The sequence below is a fragment of the Ochotona princeps genome, chromosome 27 (genome assembly GCF_030435755.1).
Source record: "Ochotona princeps isolate mOchPri1 chromosome 27, mOchPri1.hap1, whole genome shotgun sequence".
Classification (NCBI taxonomy): domain Eukaryota; kingdom Metazoa; phylum Chordata; class Mammalia; order Lagomorpha; family Ochotonidae; genus Ochotona; species Ochotona princeps.
Window position 1 is genome coordinate 11,537,509 of NC_080858.1, and position 15,395 is coordinate 11,552,903.

The 15,395-nt window shown below is 45.0% G+C and overlaps 1 protein-coding gene across 1 annotated transcript; it reads right to left on the reverse strand.

Annotated features, from left to right (window-relative positions):
• Positions 1-311: 311 nt before the first annotated feature.
• On the reverse strand, positions 312-15,004 carry CMAS (cytidine monophosphate N-acetylneuraminic acid synthetase). Its single transcript, XM_004592614.3, has 8 exons — positions 14,670-15,004; positions 7,993-8,135; positions 7,686-7,841; positions 4,517-4,650; positions 3,301-3,395; positions 2,766-2,937; positions 2,147-2,300; positions 312-913 (listed from the first exon to the last, which is right to left on the reverse strand). The coding sequence occupies exons 1-8, from the start codon at positions 14,927-14,929 to the stop codon at positions 723-725; spliced, it is 1,305 nt and encodes a 434-aa protein (XP_004592671.2). The 5' UTR covers positions 14,930-15,004; the 3' UTR covers positions 312-722.
• Positions 15,005-15,395: the final 391 nt, after the last annotated feature.

Below are 15,395 nucleotides of genomic sequence, written 5' to 3' on the forward strand. Positions count from 1 at the left end.
TGAGAGGATGCCCTATTCTTGGAATCCAGTCAGCTAGGGGTGATCTGTGTTGGCTGTCCACTGTGATAGTGCAGAACAGGGCGTAGAATCACCTGTGATCTCAGAGGTAACTGTGAACAGTTCACTCCACTTCCTTCAAATTGATGACCTTTGCTGTAGGTAAACGTATTGGATATTTTTATGTACACGTACTACGCACGTAATTTACACTTGACACCCAGCGGTTTGCTTCTCACTGAAATCACATGGTCAATATTTAAAAGAAAAAAGCAAATGCTTGATAAAATTCAATAATAGCCATGGGGCATTCATCAAGTTTGTGAAATGTGATTTTATTAATTAATAGGAGGACATGTCTTACTGGACACTGTCCCCCAATAAATAAAATTCCAGCATTATTGAAAGCACACAAACACAGTATTACAGGGTACAATACAAAGTCAATTTTGGTGATGTTCTTACGTTTACTAAAAATCTGAGAAAGATTATAATCAGTCTCTAAATACCGAATCATCTTGCGTAAAGAGAAAAGGAGAGCACAGTTATTTCACAGGTTTTTGGAATGATAATTTAAGAAGAATCTGCTTTTAAAAGATCGTGAGAGAGATCAACAAATCAACTCACACCCTCTGCAACATGACCACATGGGACTTGCACTTAAAAAGAAAAGCAAAGTAGCCGTCGGAGGCTGCATTCTTTCTTTCCCCACATGACACTATTTTCTATTTTTGGCATGAATTAGTCACCTTTTCCATCAGTAAGAAAATGTGCTCTGCAAACTCTCGGATGGCGCCCCGGCCACCGTTGCATTTGCAAATGTAGCCGACGGTCTTCTGGGCAGCGGAGCAGGCGTCGGCGGGCACAGCGCTCAGGCCGGCCCGCTTCAGGCACTCCTCGTCGGACACTTCGTTGCCTGGTGGGACAGAAAACACCTGGCTGAGCATCTCAGGAGGTGAAGAGAACGCCAGCCACCTCGCACAGAGCGCGTGACTAACCTGGTAACCTGAGTTAACATCTCAACATGCCAAGGCGACTAACCCTGGTAACCCGAGTTAACACTGAAGTCACTGCACAGAAGAAACCCAAGACTGGAACAAGCAAAGCCAAAATATTTTAAAAATAATAACCTAGGGTTTTTGTTTTTTTTCCTAAGGAACTGAAATGAAACTCTTAGCAGCTGGAAAGGAAGAATGGAATATAATTTTGGATGCTAATACTTTTTGCTTAGAATTATCAATAACTGTAATTAGAAATTCTGTACATGAGCTACAAATTATTGAAATGCTTTATTAAGGTAAATTTCAAACATGCAAAAACCTCAAGTTCATCTGAATAGTTATCAACATTTTAGATTACTTGTCTGTTCATTTGTATTCCCTTTCTTTCATTTTCCATAAGAGAGGGAGAGGAGTTAATTGCAAGACATGACAGTTTACACAAAGACTAATCTTTAGCATTTATCTTTGGTGAATGTGTAGTTTTAGAAGGACACAATAGCATCTAATGCACAAAATCAACAATAATTCCTCACTGCCATCTAATTACTTCATACCCATATGCATGCCTTCCATGGTCTCAAAACCGCCTGCTCAAGTTGACTTTTCCTGAGTAGCTAGAAACTCGGCTTTACCCAGATTATTTTAGTAATCTCTATACTAGCCCATGGCAAGAGGGGAGTTTGCTTCAGAAAGCTCCTGGAAAATGCAATGAAAAGATTATTTGGAACAAAAACATTATTTTGTTCCCAAAAAATGAAACAAAACAAAAAACAAATTGAAATGCATGCAGGGTTTTTCACAACGCAAGGTTGCCCCGAATTCCCTGAAGACGCTGTGTGGGCATTCCTGACTGCCCAGCTCACCGACGAGGAAGCCCCCCAAGCAGACCGGGGCCGCCCATGGTCACCGCTCTCTGGACCACACCTGGTGCTGCCCACCACGCTCACCCCCCAGAAAGGCTGGCCCAGTTTAATACTTTGGTCAGCCGAGGGAGTTCCCATTTCTCCAGACTTATGCCAATTTAGGGGGATTTTCTGTCTTATTTATCTATGGAAAGAAAGAGAAGGAAGGAGGGAGAAAGGGGAAAAGGAAGAAAGAGTAGGAAAGCCCTGACTGATCTCCCTGGGACAGCGTGAAAAGACACAGACCGAGATAGGCCACTTCCTTCCAGCACAGGCCCATTTCTCTGCGCCACTCGTCCACCACTGCCAGCTTGTCGGAAACGCTCACTTCCATTTTGCAATCCAGTTTTAAAGATGACAGTGTCTGCTTCGAACAGGCCCGCTCTGAAATGAGCCTCACCTAGAAGGACAAAAAAATTAAAGAAATCTTTCATAACCAAATAAAGCCCTATAAATAATCCAAGTCACAAATGAGTAGTATTGCTCTTCTAAAGGACAAACTCAGTAAAAACTGACTGCCATTTCAGCGTGATGATGCTTTAAGACAAAGCTGGATTTATTTCTATTCATTCAGTAAAGGAGAAATTGTTTTCTGCAATGGAAAGGCTTGGTGCAAGACAGTGTAAGAGATACTAGATAGCTTTTATTTAAGAGCATTGTGTTTGACTTACTGAATGGTCAGAAACATCACTTTCTATCTGACACATTCCTGAATTTACTCACCTACCTAGGTCACACAGTGATTCTCTAGGGATATACAAGCTATAATTTAGGGATTCACAGAAGCTAATAAGTTTCTTAATTCCTTGCATATTCTTGACCCGAATCAGTCTTTAAAATGTGGCTTTATTTAGTCAGCACATACCTCGATACCACTTTTCTTTAGCAAACTTATCCCAATGGCATCTTTTACATCATAGGATATTATTTCTTTTTGATCTCCTGATACATAAATGTGGCCATTAGTGAGACACCCATCAATATTGCAAACCAGAAGTTTAATCTCCTTCAGCTTCTCTTTGCCAAAATAGCCAAATCTAAAAGAAATTAAAACAAAACTGTGAGCACACGTGCAACATAAACCATTCATTCATTCCGGTGAACTCACTCACGTATTCTCTGTGCAGTTCTTTCAAGCCTCACTCTTCAAATTTACATCCACTTCAACCTAGTGCCAGAATCCCACTCAGTGTGGCTTCAGATTGGACCATCTGTCGCTCAGTGTGCTGAAGAAGCCACCTGAAGATGTATCTTCTACCCATACATTCCCTACATGAGCAACTAATTAGAGGGAGCCTAAGACATTCGGAATACCAGAAGTCAGAAGGACAATTAAACACAAGTGGCTAAAAATGATGCTGGGCTCTGGTGCAAGTCCTCCGAGTCTTCTCTTTCTTTACCTTAACACTCTTTGCTCTGCAATAGGCCAATCAATATCCACATCAATATCCACACTATGCTCAGCTCGCATTTCGTAGTATGCCATTTTTCCACCCTAAAGATGGTACAAATGCCATGCGTGAGTGCCACTGCAACGTGCATTCAGACATCAAAAACAGAACAATGAATTCATTTCTACAGCTTAAGAGAACTGAATCTCCCAATAAAATACCTGACTTACAACAAGCAATTATTTAACAGAAAGCTCACACACATCAAAAAACCTCAACAGTTTTTCAAATTATAGCTATACAGTGTAGACGCCTATTTTTCTTCAAGTAAATTTTTATTTTCAGACTGAAAAGAAAGGCAGAAATAACACCCACCCTCTAGTAGTCTGACTACAAAGGACTGTTCTGCCAGTCTTTTATACTGCCCTTCTTTTCTCCAGGTCTGTCCCATCATAGTCCACAAACAGTAGACACGTTTTCAGTGTGCAGCTAACAAGCAAGACAGGAGGGAGCAACAGCCGCAGCCTCTGTCGCACAGATCACCTCAGATTCCCCGAGCTCTAAATGAGAGTGGACTGCCGTGGTTCAGGCCAGAGCTGGGCACAGGCAGAGTCAAGGTTTGAAAGGCCTGATCAGTTGCTGAAAAACATTTTTTCAGAAGGGTCAGTCTCTTCACAGCCAGTTTTACTGGCAATGCCACTTTCCTCCAAACTTTAGGACAGCGTTAGACCACAGCGCCCTCTACAGGGCAGAGCTGCATCTGTAGCAGCCAAGCCAGTGCTGCCTTGACTACCCAGCCAGTCGGCTCTTGGCTGACACACTGCCTTGAAGACTAGGAAAACATTTTTGTCTGTTCTTTGGAGCATGAGTCACATCAAAATTTTTGCTACTGAATGTGGAGGTTTTCTTTCTTTTCTGTATGCTTTTTTTTGAGCAATAAGGACTTGATGCCAAGTCTAATATCATTTACTAGCTGTTTTTGCCTTGAGCCAAGGATGTCATCTCTCAGTGTTGACGTTTCCTTGTAAGCCCGAGATAGGAGTGTACACTTGATTCAGCAGCTAAGTAGATGACATGAGATAACCTATTGTAAAGCATTGCAGAGGGTCCTTGCTACCTGCTAAGTATTAAACAAGTTAACAGCAGTAACTAAACCTTCTTCCCTGGAACTCAAAGTATACACACAAAAAGATTTGAAAGGATTTTGCAAAATGAAGGCACAAACCTGTAAGTAGCCCATCTCTATCAAATGTCTTTTAGCAAAATAAAATGAGCCATTTTCATATAATTCTCCATCCCAGTCTTGTCGACGAGGCCGTTTAGCTGGATTCAAATTTAGAGGCTCTGTCACATCACGAACTGAAAGCAAAAAGTCTCTATGAGTCCACACTGATTCGAGCAGAGAATGTTCGTTTAGGATGTTTTACTAAAGCAGTCAGAATGAACTCGGGGGTGGATGTGTCTGGCCTAGTGGCTACGATGCCAGCCGCTACACGACAGTGCCTGGGTTCAGGCTGGCACTGCTCCCAGCTTCCTCCAGTGTGCACTCTGGGGACAGCAGGTGGTGCTCCCTGACACCCATCTGGGAATCTGGAGAACGAGACCTGGGCTCCTGGCACGCCTGGCCCAGTGCTGGCCAGTGTGGGCATTCGGGGAGTGGACCAGCTGATGGGAGCTCGCTCTCTCTGCGTCTCCCAAGTCAATTATATCTTTCAACAGTGAGTTCAGAATGTAGAACATTTCCATATTTAGATAACTAGAATCTACTTTAAGGAAACAAAATTTTCTAATAATTTTGATATTATACCTTTGCTTTCCAAGAGTTGATAACAAAATTATTTTATGAAGGAATTTAGAATAGTTAAGGTGCAAATTATATTAATGTTTTATGCATATGTAAAGGTAACTTTAAAGTACTTTCAAAACAACTGAACATATTCGATATCTGAACCCTCCAATCTACTTCTCAATGTGTCTATATAAATGTGTGTTGTCTCCTTGGGTTTCATAGAATTCTTACAGAAAACTATATTTTCCCCACTCAATTATTGCAGCTTTATGGATATGCTAATTAATTATACGTTCTTACCAGTAATTTGAAAATACATAAAATATAATCATAACACTATTTACTTATTATGTTTGGTAGTGAAAGCCCAGAACTATCGACATAAATGAGCATAACGTGATGTAATAAACGACGCTGCTGCCATTGGTTTATGAGTGGATGTGACTTTAATAGCTAGTCACTCTACAGAACCTTCCCTCTCTTCTGTTTATCACTGGTCTCTACTTCTGTCCCTTACCAAGGCATTCTGTTTCATCCCACCTGGTGTTTGAGACAGGCTGGGAGGAAACAGCTGCAGTAGCACAGTTCGCAGGCACTGGGGAGACCTCAGGGAACACAACTCCCTCCCCTCCGCTGCAGAGTGCAATCTAGCGGTGGAGCCGGGAATGAACAGCCCAAGAGAAGGAAGGACAGGGGCCAGTCCTTCCCGAATCAGCGGCTGCCTTCTGCGGGGTGAGACAAAGCCCAAGCATGTCACAGGCAGCGGGGTTCTGCTGGTGAGAGGAGAAAGCAGAGCTTTTAATGGCCTCATGGACTTGCGTCACAGATTGTCACATACAGGAATCCCAAACACAGAGCAGAGCTAGTTCTTCCCATCCAATGATACCACTACAGGTTTTCCACTGAGTGTGCCTCAGTATTGTCAGCCAGGGACAGGCTAAAAGCCAGGGTGAGATCCTTTAGTTAATGTGCTAACAGGGGTGGCCTGGGTGAGTGTCAACAACAGCTAGGAGTTATATCTGCAGATACCTACACTAGCAGGTCAACAGAAATGAAAGATTCAGTCCAGTCCAAATCCCAATTGGATCAAAGTGATTAGCCCCTATAGCACTGTGGCATACTGTATTAAGTTGCCGTTTGCAATGCTAGCATCCCACAAGGTGCCAGCTCCCTACTAATGCACCTGGGAGGACGACAGGCCCTTGCACCACGTGGGAGACCAGGATGCGGCCTAGCTTCGGGCTGCAGCCTGGCCCAGCTTTGGCTGTGGTGGCCATCTGGAGAGCGAACAACACATGAAGATACCTGTTTCTCTTTCTTTCTCTTTGTAACACTGTCATTCATATAAATCAAATAAATCTTAAATTAAAAAGTAATTAGCTCCTCATCCTATCTGCCGAACAGAAAAAATGTATTGTTCTCTTTAATGAAAACACAGGCTCCAGGCTTTATGTCAGGCATGCGATCAAGTAGGAGGCTTAGGGAAAAGCACAAATATGTGATTCAGAATCAAGAGACAGTCCTAGGAATACACACAAATGGATCGGATGTCAAAATTTACAATCAGGGACTTTCCAACAGCTATCATAAATATGTTAAATTAGAGGAAGCGATTCAAAAATAGAAAGATGGCAGGATTTCAATAGAGAATGAGTTCTGTGAAAAAACATCTCAAATCCACATTACTGCTTAGTAAAACAGCATCTGCAAGAAGGCACTGAATCAAACTGGATATAATCTAAGGAGTGAGCCAGTAGATGGAAGCTCTGTCTCTGCACTGGTCAAAAATGGGAAAGCAAAAGTTTTTAAGATTTAATAGACCTCTCCTACATTTTATTTCTGAGATTTGGTGAAAACATTCAGAACAAGTTTACCGAATGACATCTATGCATAATACCTTCATTGATATTTTATTGGTGCTGATAACAATTATATTTTCCAGACTGGAACAAGAAATCACGGCAGTCTCTCCATCCTTTTGGCTCTCGGGTTGCCTCTTTACCCCTCCTCCGGGAGCACGTGCACCTGCCTCGGTGTGTAAGTCACACACGTCAGAAACCACTCTTCCCAAGTACCTTACATGTTATCTATCAGTGAGTGATCTAGTCTTTAGTATGTACTGTGCAAGTTTACCTGGCTTAGAAATCAGGCTCCTGCTCACCTCACGGAACCCTTCTGCTGGATATGTGGGGTGACAAGCTGGGGGAAGTGACTCGAGAGTTTCCCTTTTGAGGTTCTCGGGAACTCCCCAGTGGATGTCTTCTCACATGCCATGCAGCAAGTTTATCAAACAAGCCCAGAACAAACACAACCTGTTTGATCTACAAAAACCTTTTCATCCATCTTTAAATAATTTCCTCTGATTTCTTTAGCCCTCCGCCTCAAAGGGCAAGCAGAGAGAGGATGAGAAAGTTGCTTTGTCAAGAATAAAGCAGAGCGGGTGTGGTCTCACTGTCCCGCGTCAATCACAGGATTCAGAACAAATTATAAATGCCACTGCCTTCTGCTGTTATGAATTGAATGTTCTCAATCCTTTCCACTCTGCTAACCCCTAAAGAGTATTTACATACCAATAAAGGAGCTCACATGAGCACCAACAGTTTACCTCCTTTCTGAATCTCACTCCATCGGAACTGGTGGCGCCTCACGACAGAGAAGACGGAGTCGTATCCTTTTTCTCGAATCATCTCTGCCACTTTTTGAAGATCAGTGGGGTGTAAACATGGAGATGTAGCTTGAATGTTTCCAACAATGTCAACCTCTGAATAAGACAAAAGAAATAAAAAAGACAGCAAAATGAAGTTCCTTGCCAGCCATAGTCGGGTCTTCAGGTGTGAAAGCGAGCTTTGTGAGATGAGACGCAAGCTGGAAATAGCATAAGACTTTAGAGGAGCTATTCATCAAAATCATACCATTGTGGTAACTAAGAAATTCTACAATGGCATCTAGTGAGGTAGAGCTGTCTTTGGAGGTTTCGGAGCTTCTTCGATGCACTTGGGCACCAAACTGCTTGGCCACATTCTCGATTTCATCGTGGTCTGTTGAAACCCATACACTGTTGGGAAAAGAAGAAATGAACAGTCAAATCACTACAAGAAGCTACTAACGATAGAGAGGGAGGTTCTGTAGTTTCCTTGTTAGAAGGGTTTTTGTACCACTGATAATATGCCCAAGATCCACAGCCTTATACCAAGTTGAGATAAATTTTATATAATGTCTGAATAAAAATGCAGCCCTAGATATATTTCTTACATATATTTAATGTATCGTATAGTTATCTACATAATTATTATTTATGTAGTGCTAGAAAGTTTTTTGAAGCTACAAAAAAGATACTTGGTGTTTTTAAAATTATTGCTATATTAAGAAAAACTGCATTAGAAGTCAAGCCTAAAGGACCATCAGGAAGCTCCTGCTGCTTACTTCCCAAATCCAAAACTTTGAATCCAGTACTTTAATACGCTTGTTACAAAATAAAAAAATAGACTTGCCTTGACCAAACTCTAGAGCTAAAAGCTTCAAGCTTGGGAGGGAGCAAAGGTGCACAGGTCTGAACTTACTGTGATGATCCACCTCTTTTTATAAGCAACGGACAACGGGAATACAGACGTTCCAATAAAGAATCACAGGGTGACGGCCACTGTTAACAGACCTGCAGTAAGTACACAGCCTGACTGGCTCTGGAGAGTCTGACTCAGCACAGGACGAATCACACCTTACACAGCTGCCCATTTAAACTTCACACGATGACAAAGAGCAAAATGCTGTTGGGGAAAGAGACTGTCTCTGTTGACATTTTTGTCTGCTGAACTTCCACAAATTCCTACTGCCACAAACAGATGTGAACATTCCCCTGTCCATAATGCTCCAATAGTGATATTATGCAAAGATGTTTTAATGACTCATGATCTCTTTATGAATCCCACTCAGTCAACATCTACTGAGGGCAAGAAGAACTGAATGTTTTGTTTGTCTGTGCTCCTTTGTGGAGGTGAAAAGAAACTAGAGAAAATTTTCTGACATCTGAATTGCATGTATTAATACTTGTCAGAAGATTTAAATCAAGGGATAAAGTCAGTAATGACAACGCAATGATTTAAGGGTGTCTGGACAACAAGATGGTGTGTGGGCTAGAGGTCAGGAGTCTTTGGCTCTCTACTCAGGCCACAATGCAAGGCGGAACATGGCAGCCCCTGTCTGCTTCCATGTTGAAATCTGACAGAGTTTTAACATATGTTTCACTGGGGAAATGTTATGGTCAATGCTATGGAAAACAATGGAAACTCAGAGCATGTAACAACAGAGAAGTGACATGATGATGAACATACGGTAAAAAGCAATGAGTCAGAGCAAAAGATACGGGTCTTCCACATCTAACCCACCCGTTAACTCAAGCAAACCACTAAAATAGTGTCCATCTTTACTGCAATAAAAATTCAGCATCAGAGGGTTCACTCCTCTTTGGGAAGTGTTTTAGACAGGTCAGTTTAAAAAAAAGTTCTGGAAGAGGTCTGATTTTCTTTCATCCTCTTTGATTTTATTCATTGGGTCACTCAGTGCCGATTCTGTCCCAAGCACTACTTCCTATCCGAGGATGCAGCTGTGCCTACAACGCAGTCCATTTTCTTGAGAAACTCTTGGCCTTTGGACAAGGGATGGAGGCCAAAGCAGCAATGTAGTTCCCTTGATAAGCATCACAGCAAGAAAGGTGAGGAGCCAACAAAATGACCGTGCTTAGTATGCCTTCCTTTTCACAAAGAATGTTTATGGTGTCTGCTCTAAACAAGGTACACAAGCTGTACCTGTAGAACAAATGTGTGAAGCTGGGACTAGTTAGAGAATGGGCTCTGAGGGAAGAAGCTCAAAACCCACTCCAACACCTACTGCCCGGAGAAATTCACAATCCCCGTGAGCCTCCACTTTCACTACTATTTAGGAGGTGATACTCCTGGGCACCTCACAGTTATTACCTGGACTAAATATGAACTGCTCACCACAGCACAAATATTTAATAAATGCCAGCAATTAAAAATAGCACAATGAGAATGGTAATAAAAGAACTTGTACATTATCTCTTTTAATCCTCACACCGAATGAGCCAGAAGTAAACCCAAAGTGCTGCCTTGAGATCCTGAAAGGTCCGAATGTCTGATTGGTCTGGATCAGGCAAGGCCGGGGCACTATGGATACAAAAATATGCAACCAGCACGCTGGTTGTCAAACGTCACTACAGTGAGCAAGCCAGTTCAAGGGACTACACTGAATGGATCATTTTCTTTCGGTTTGGGAGAAATCCGATGAGATGGACAGAAGAAAAAGAATGAGCAAGTGAACACACAAGCTTAATAAGATTACCAATCAGGTGGAGTGAATGTCAAAGTCGAACACCCATGGCTTCGTTCCCAACTGAAGTCATATGCCATCTGACAGGAGGAACAGGAATGCCAACGGGGGTGACCATGATGGTTATTTCATATCACAAACTGCCCTGCTAGGGGTAGCAGCAGCACAGACCTTTCATTAATGATAAACACATGCTCCAGAAATAATGAGAATTTGCTTTTGACAAGTACATTATGCAAGATCTTAAAAATCAATCTGTTTGGAAGTCCACTTCAAAACTCTGAACCACTGTGGAAAATCAAGTTCTTACAAGGTCAGCCCTTGCAAAAATTCTTCACTAATTGAAAATGATTTTTTTTGCTTGAATATTAGCTATCTTAGCTATCAAGCAAAGTATTGTTAGTTTTGATTCTGTGGAGGCCAGAAAAATATGCCTCAATTAAGTCAGGTCCTAAGTTTAAACAAACTAAACACTCCTCAAGGTATTTTAACCTGGAAACACGAATCGCATAGCTGCAATTTTCTTCATTTCCTTCCTGAGATAGGTATTTTCTGAAAAGAGGAGAGGATTCCACATGGCAAGAACACTTCAAAGCACTGCTGCAGTAAGGCTGAGCCAACACCAGGAGGCGCACAACGGGCTCTAGTACCCAGAGAGGTGGTGCTCCCGGCTCGTTTACCTGTGTGCAAGCCCTGGGTTGAGTTCCTGGATCCTGGCTTCAGCTGGGCCAGCCTTGGCCATTGCAAACATTTGGGGGAGTAAACAGCAGACAGCAGCTCTTTCTGCCTGTGTGCACCTAATATTTTTAGAAATTATTCTACATTGAAAAATAAATAAAATTATTCTACACTGGATATATCCACAAGATTTTTACGTGGTGTGTGGTACCCCAGGCCCACCTGGTCCTCATCTCAGCCTCTTCCATAATACAGCCACACTTCTTCATTTACGCACTGCTGCGGCCACTTTGACAACATAACCCTGCAGAGCTGAGGGGTTGTGACGGAGATCACGTGGTCTGCAAAGTCTAAAACATTTACTATGCAGCATTTAGAGGGGAAAAAAAAGTCCACTGACTACTAAAACAGGATCAAGACATATTTCTATGAACTCTGCCATGTCAAAGAAAGCCGGTGATGGGAAGAATTTTCCAGATGGCTGTTTTGCCATCAAACTATTGCGGCCCAAGGAAGACTTGAAAATTGTAAAAAAAAAAAAAAAAACAAAAAACCCTCCAACACAAGGAAGGACTACCCTACAAAGTGCCAGGTACCATCTGAAGGGCAGAACACACACTGTCTCACTTAATCCTGTGAGCAAGCCTAGCAGGTAGACACAAGTGTGTTTCCAGAAGTGGAGAGTGAATTGAGGGGAAGTGATTCAGTCACGAATGCAGTCAACCCATGGCAGAGCTGACATGTCAGCCTGACTCTGGGCTCTGCAATGCCACACTTCACACTGCAAAGGAACAAAGCCCGACTGAGGCGAGGCTGGTCTCTCACCTCCTGAGCTACACTCCAGGTTCCTGGAGAGAACGCCAGACAGCAAGCAGCCATGAGCGGGCAGCAGGATACAACCGCACACTCTCACGACAGTGTCACTTAGGGAAGGCTGACCATAGAATCCTTCTGAACAGTTTTGTAAAGGTGAGTCTCAATCATTAAAAATGAGAAATGAACGTACCCATACATATTTCCAATCATTTGCAGAAAAATCCCTAATGTCTGTTGGATTTTGAGTCCCAGAATCTATTTCCTCTCACTTTTGAGAGTGGGACACCAATTTCCCTCTTGATGAAACAACCCATTTTCCACTGTGTGGGGCTGGGGCGGGGAGCGGGGGCTTGGGGGAGCTCCGAGTGGCAGCTGTGGCTAAGTGTACCATTATAAGCATCAGCGCCACAGTGACTAGTTCAAGGACAAGTCTGGAACCCAAGGCAGGGAAGTGGGACTTCTGCTACAGCTCTGAGAATGGCTTTTTCTGACTAGACCTCAGCTGGAAGGCTGTGATGGATGCTGTCAAGGACAAAGCCAGACACTAAAGTGGGACTGGCAGGGTGTACCCTGCAACCACTGCAGGAAGATCGCAGTGTGGGCTGGATTCGAAAGTTCCAGAAACTAAAAGACTTTCTAAGAGCTGATGAGTCCCTGTGATTGGCCACCTGTATTAACAACTGGTGCTTTTCTGGAAGAAAGGCAACCTCAGGTCAGGGCAATCCTTCAAGTTCAAACAAGAACCAAAATTAGGCCCCCATCTTCCCATGGGACTGGGGAGGAGGCAGTGTAAGAGGACTCTTAGATGCTTAAGCAAACACCTCAGGCTGGTCAACTGGCATCTCAAAGGGCAGTGAAAGCTCTCTAAAGGGACCGCTACAGGGGGAGGTTCAGGGGCCACGTCCATGTCCCAGGCTTATCTGGGCATAAACCACATGTTCTGGTGATAGAACTGGGCCTCCTGGAACAGGTGCGTGCAGGAGGGCTGGGCTCATCCTAAGAGCGAGGCCCGGAGCAGCTGGGAACCAGGCCGCAGTGTGCTCAAGTGGCTCAGCTTCAGTGCAGAACTGCAGCTCTGAGGATGGCCAAATGCTTGGCGACTACTCAGCCTACCCGGAGCCCGACTGAAGCTTCTTAGCTCACCGTATGCTTCTTAAAAACACTCATATTGCTTCAGTTTTGTATATATATGTTTTGTATACTTCATGTCTCTATTGCAGTGCAAGCTCGCTAAGGATGGGGACTGACCCAATGGCTACAACTCTGACCTCTGGTCCAGGGCTCAAAGCCAGGCCTATCACACAGCAGACAGGTAAGTCAACAAGTATTTGCTGAACGCAAACATCAAGTTTCTTCTTTGAATGTGACTGCATCTGGTAGAAGCCCTACCCCTTCTGGTTACGCCAGGCTGACAGGTGTCACCAGACATTCCAAAGCAACCCAAGAGTTGTCAATGAGACTTTTGTTCTCCCTGTACTATGAATCCGACCTTGATCTCTAGTTCATTTAACAAACACAGGGTTTTACTCCATTACTGTGGCCTGGACGCACCCACTTCTCTTATTCTTTGTGTTCTTAGTCTTTCCCTAGTCCAAGATGGTGAAAATACCCAAACACAAGGACCAGAATCCTGTCCCATTCATCTCGATGTGCCCTCCGATGTGTACAGCGGAGATTCGGGCTCTGCAAATGTTTGCTGAATAACCAACCCCCAAGTCCTTCCCTATCTCTCCTCAGCACACTTCCTGTCACAGGAGTGTTATCTTGTGGGCACCAGCTCCTCTTTGCCTATCCACCCTAACTTCAGGTTAAAACACCCAGAAAATGTGCTAATTTATAGATGCATATAGGTGTATATATTTGGCATTTTCTTTGTCAAATAAAACCATTTGCAATAGACATCATTTACTTGTATATGAGCATGGGTAATCGGCACGTCTCATCAACAGCCATCTCTTGAAAGATCAAAACATCAATTTCTACAGAAACAGGCACATTTTGCGTGCCACGAGGCTGGGGTAACTCTGTGTTGTTTAATGCATCCCCAAAGAATTTTCTCTCCCCCTCTTCCATGAATGACATCAGCTGCTAACTCCCAACCAAGCTGGCATACTGGGCAGTGTCTCTAAATGTGGCGCTGTGCATACAGCCCTTGGGGCGGACAGTTAAAAGGGTAGGATGTGTACCACAGCTCAGCCACCCCGCAGTCCCCCACCTGTGTGAGGACACACACACACACACACACACACACACACACACACAGCGAGCTTTCAGATTTGCTGACTCACAGGCAAGCAGCTGGAGTCTGTTTCTCAGAGGATGAGGAAAAGATCTCCAAGCTGAGTTTAAACTAGGAAGCCCCGTCAACGGACTCCATTCATGAACCCGCGAGCTCGCTCATCCACCAGCCCCCATCCCGAGCAGTGGCGAGGCCAGCTCCGAGGCCTGTCGGTAAGGGCTGGCCTCCAGGTGACAGGTGGGCACGGCAATTCGATTCCCTTTTAGGGACCAAACGCTCAAGGGCGCAGACCAGAACTGTCTCCGGCCAGGACTCGGAGCGGCTGCCGAACCAGGAAGCAGCCCGAGTCCTTCCGCGGCCCCGGGCACCCCCTTGCAGAGGCGATCGCCGTCCCCCCACAGCCCCGGGCAGGTGCACCCCGGCCCCGGGAGCTCCCCCAGCTCCTGCAGCAGCCCGGCTGGCTCTCTCCCGACCCCCGCCCAGGCCGCGCCGCCCACTCTCGCACATGCGCACCTCTGGAAGACCCCCGAGTCCAGGGCTGCACGCAGGACCCAGCCAATGAGCGGGACCCCCGCCAGGTGCTTAATGTTCTTCAGGGGGATGCCTTTGCTGCCGCCCCGGGCCAGCACTAGGGCCGCCAGGTGCGGGGGCTTCTCCACCCCTCGGCCCTGGCCGCCCCGGGAGTTGCGCTGCAGCTTCGGCGGCCGGCCCCGGGACGGCCGCCCCCGCGGATTGGAGACGGAGGTGGCGGCCCCCTTCTCCACCGAGTCCATCTTCCTCCCACGCCTTCTCCCCAGCTTCTCCACATCCGGGAGCTCGTCCCCCGCCACCTCAGCTCGGCGCCGCCCGATCCCCGCCCGGCCGCTCGCGCCGGCGGCGGCTCCGCGCCCCGCCCCCTGCCTCACCCCCACGCGGGGCACGCCGGGAGTTGTAGTTCCAGGCCGCCTCGCCCGGGTGCTGTAGGCCGAGCAGGTAGGTACCCCTAAGGTGATCCCAGGCCAGAGCCCAACAGCTACCGTCGAAGTTTACTTGCGTGATGGCGTCTACAGATGTATAAAATGAACAAGAGACGTCGCTGATTTTTTTTGCTAAAGAATTTCTCTGATTAAGAATGGTACTGGGTTTCCTGCGGCACATCTGGACACACCCGGATTCTAGTCAAATTTATGTTTTAACCTTGTGTTTCAAACATGTGCATCTTTATCCTATGCCCATGAAAAATTTGCTTTTTCTAAAAGA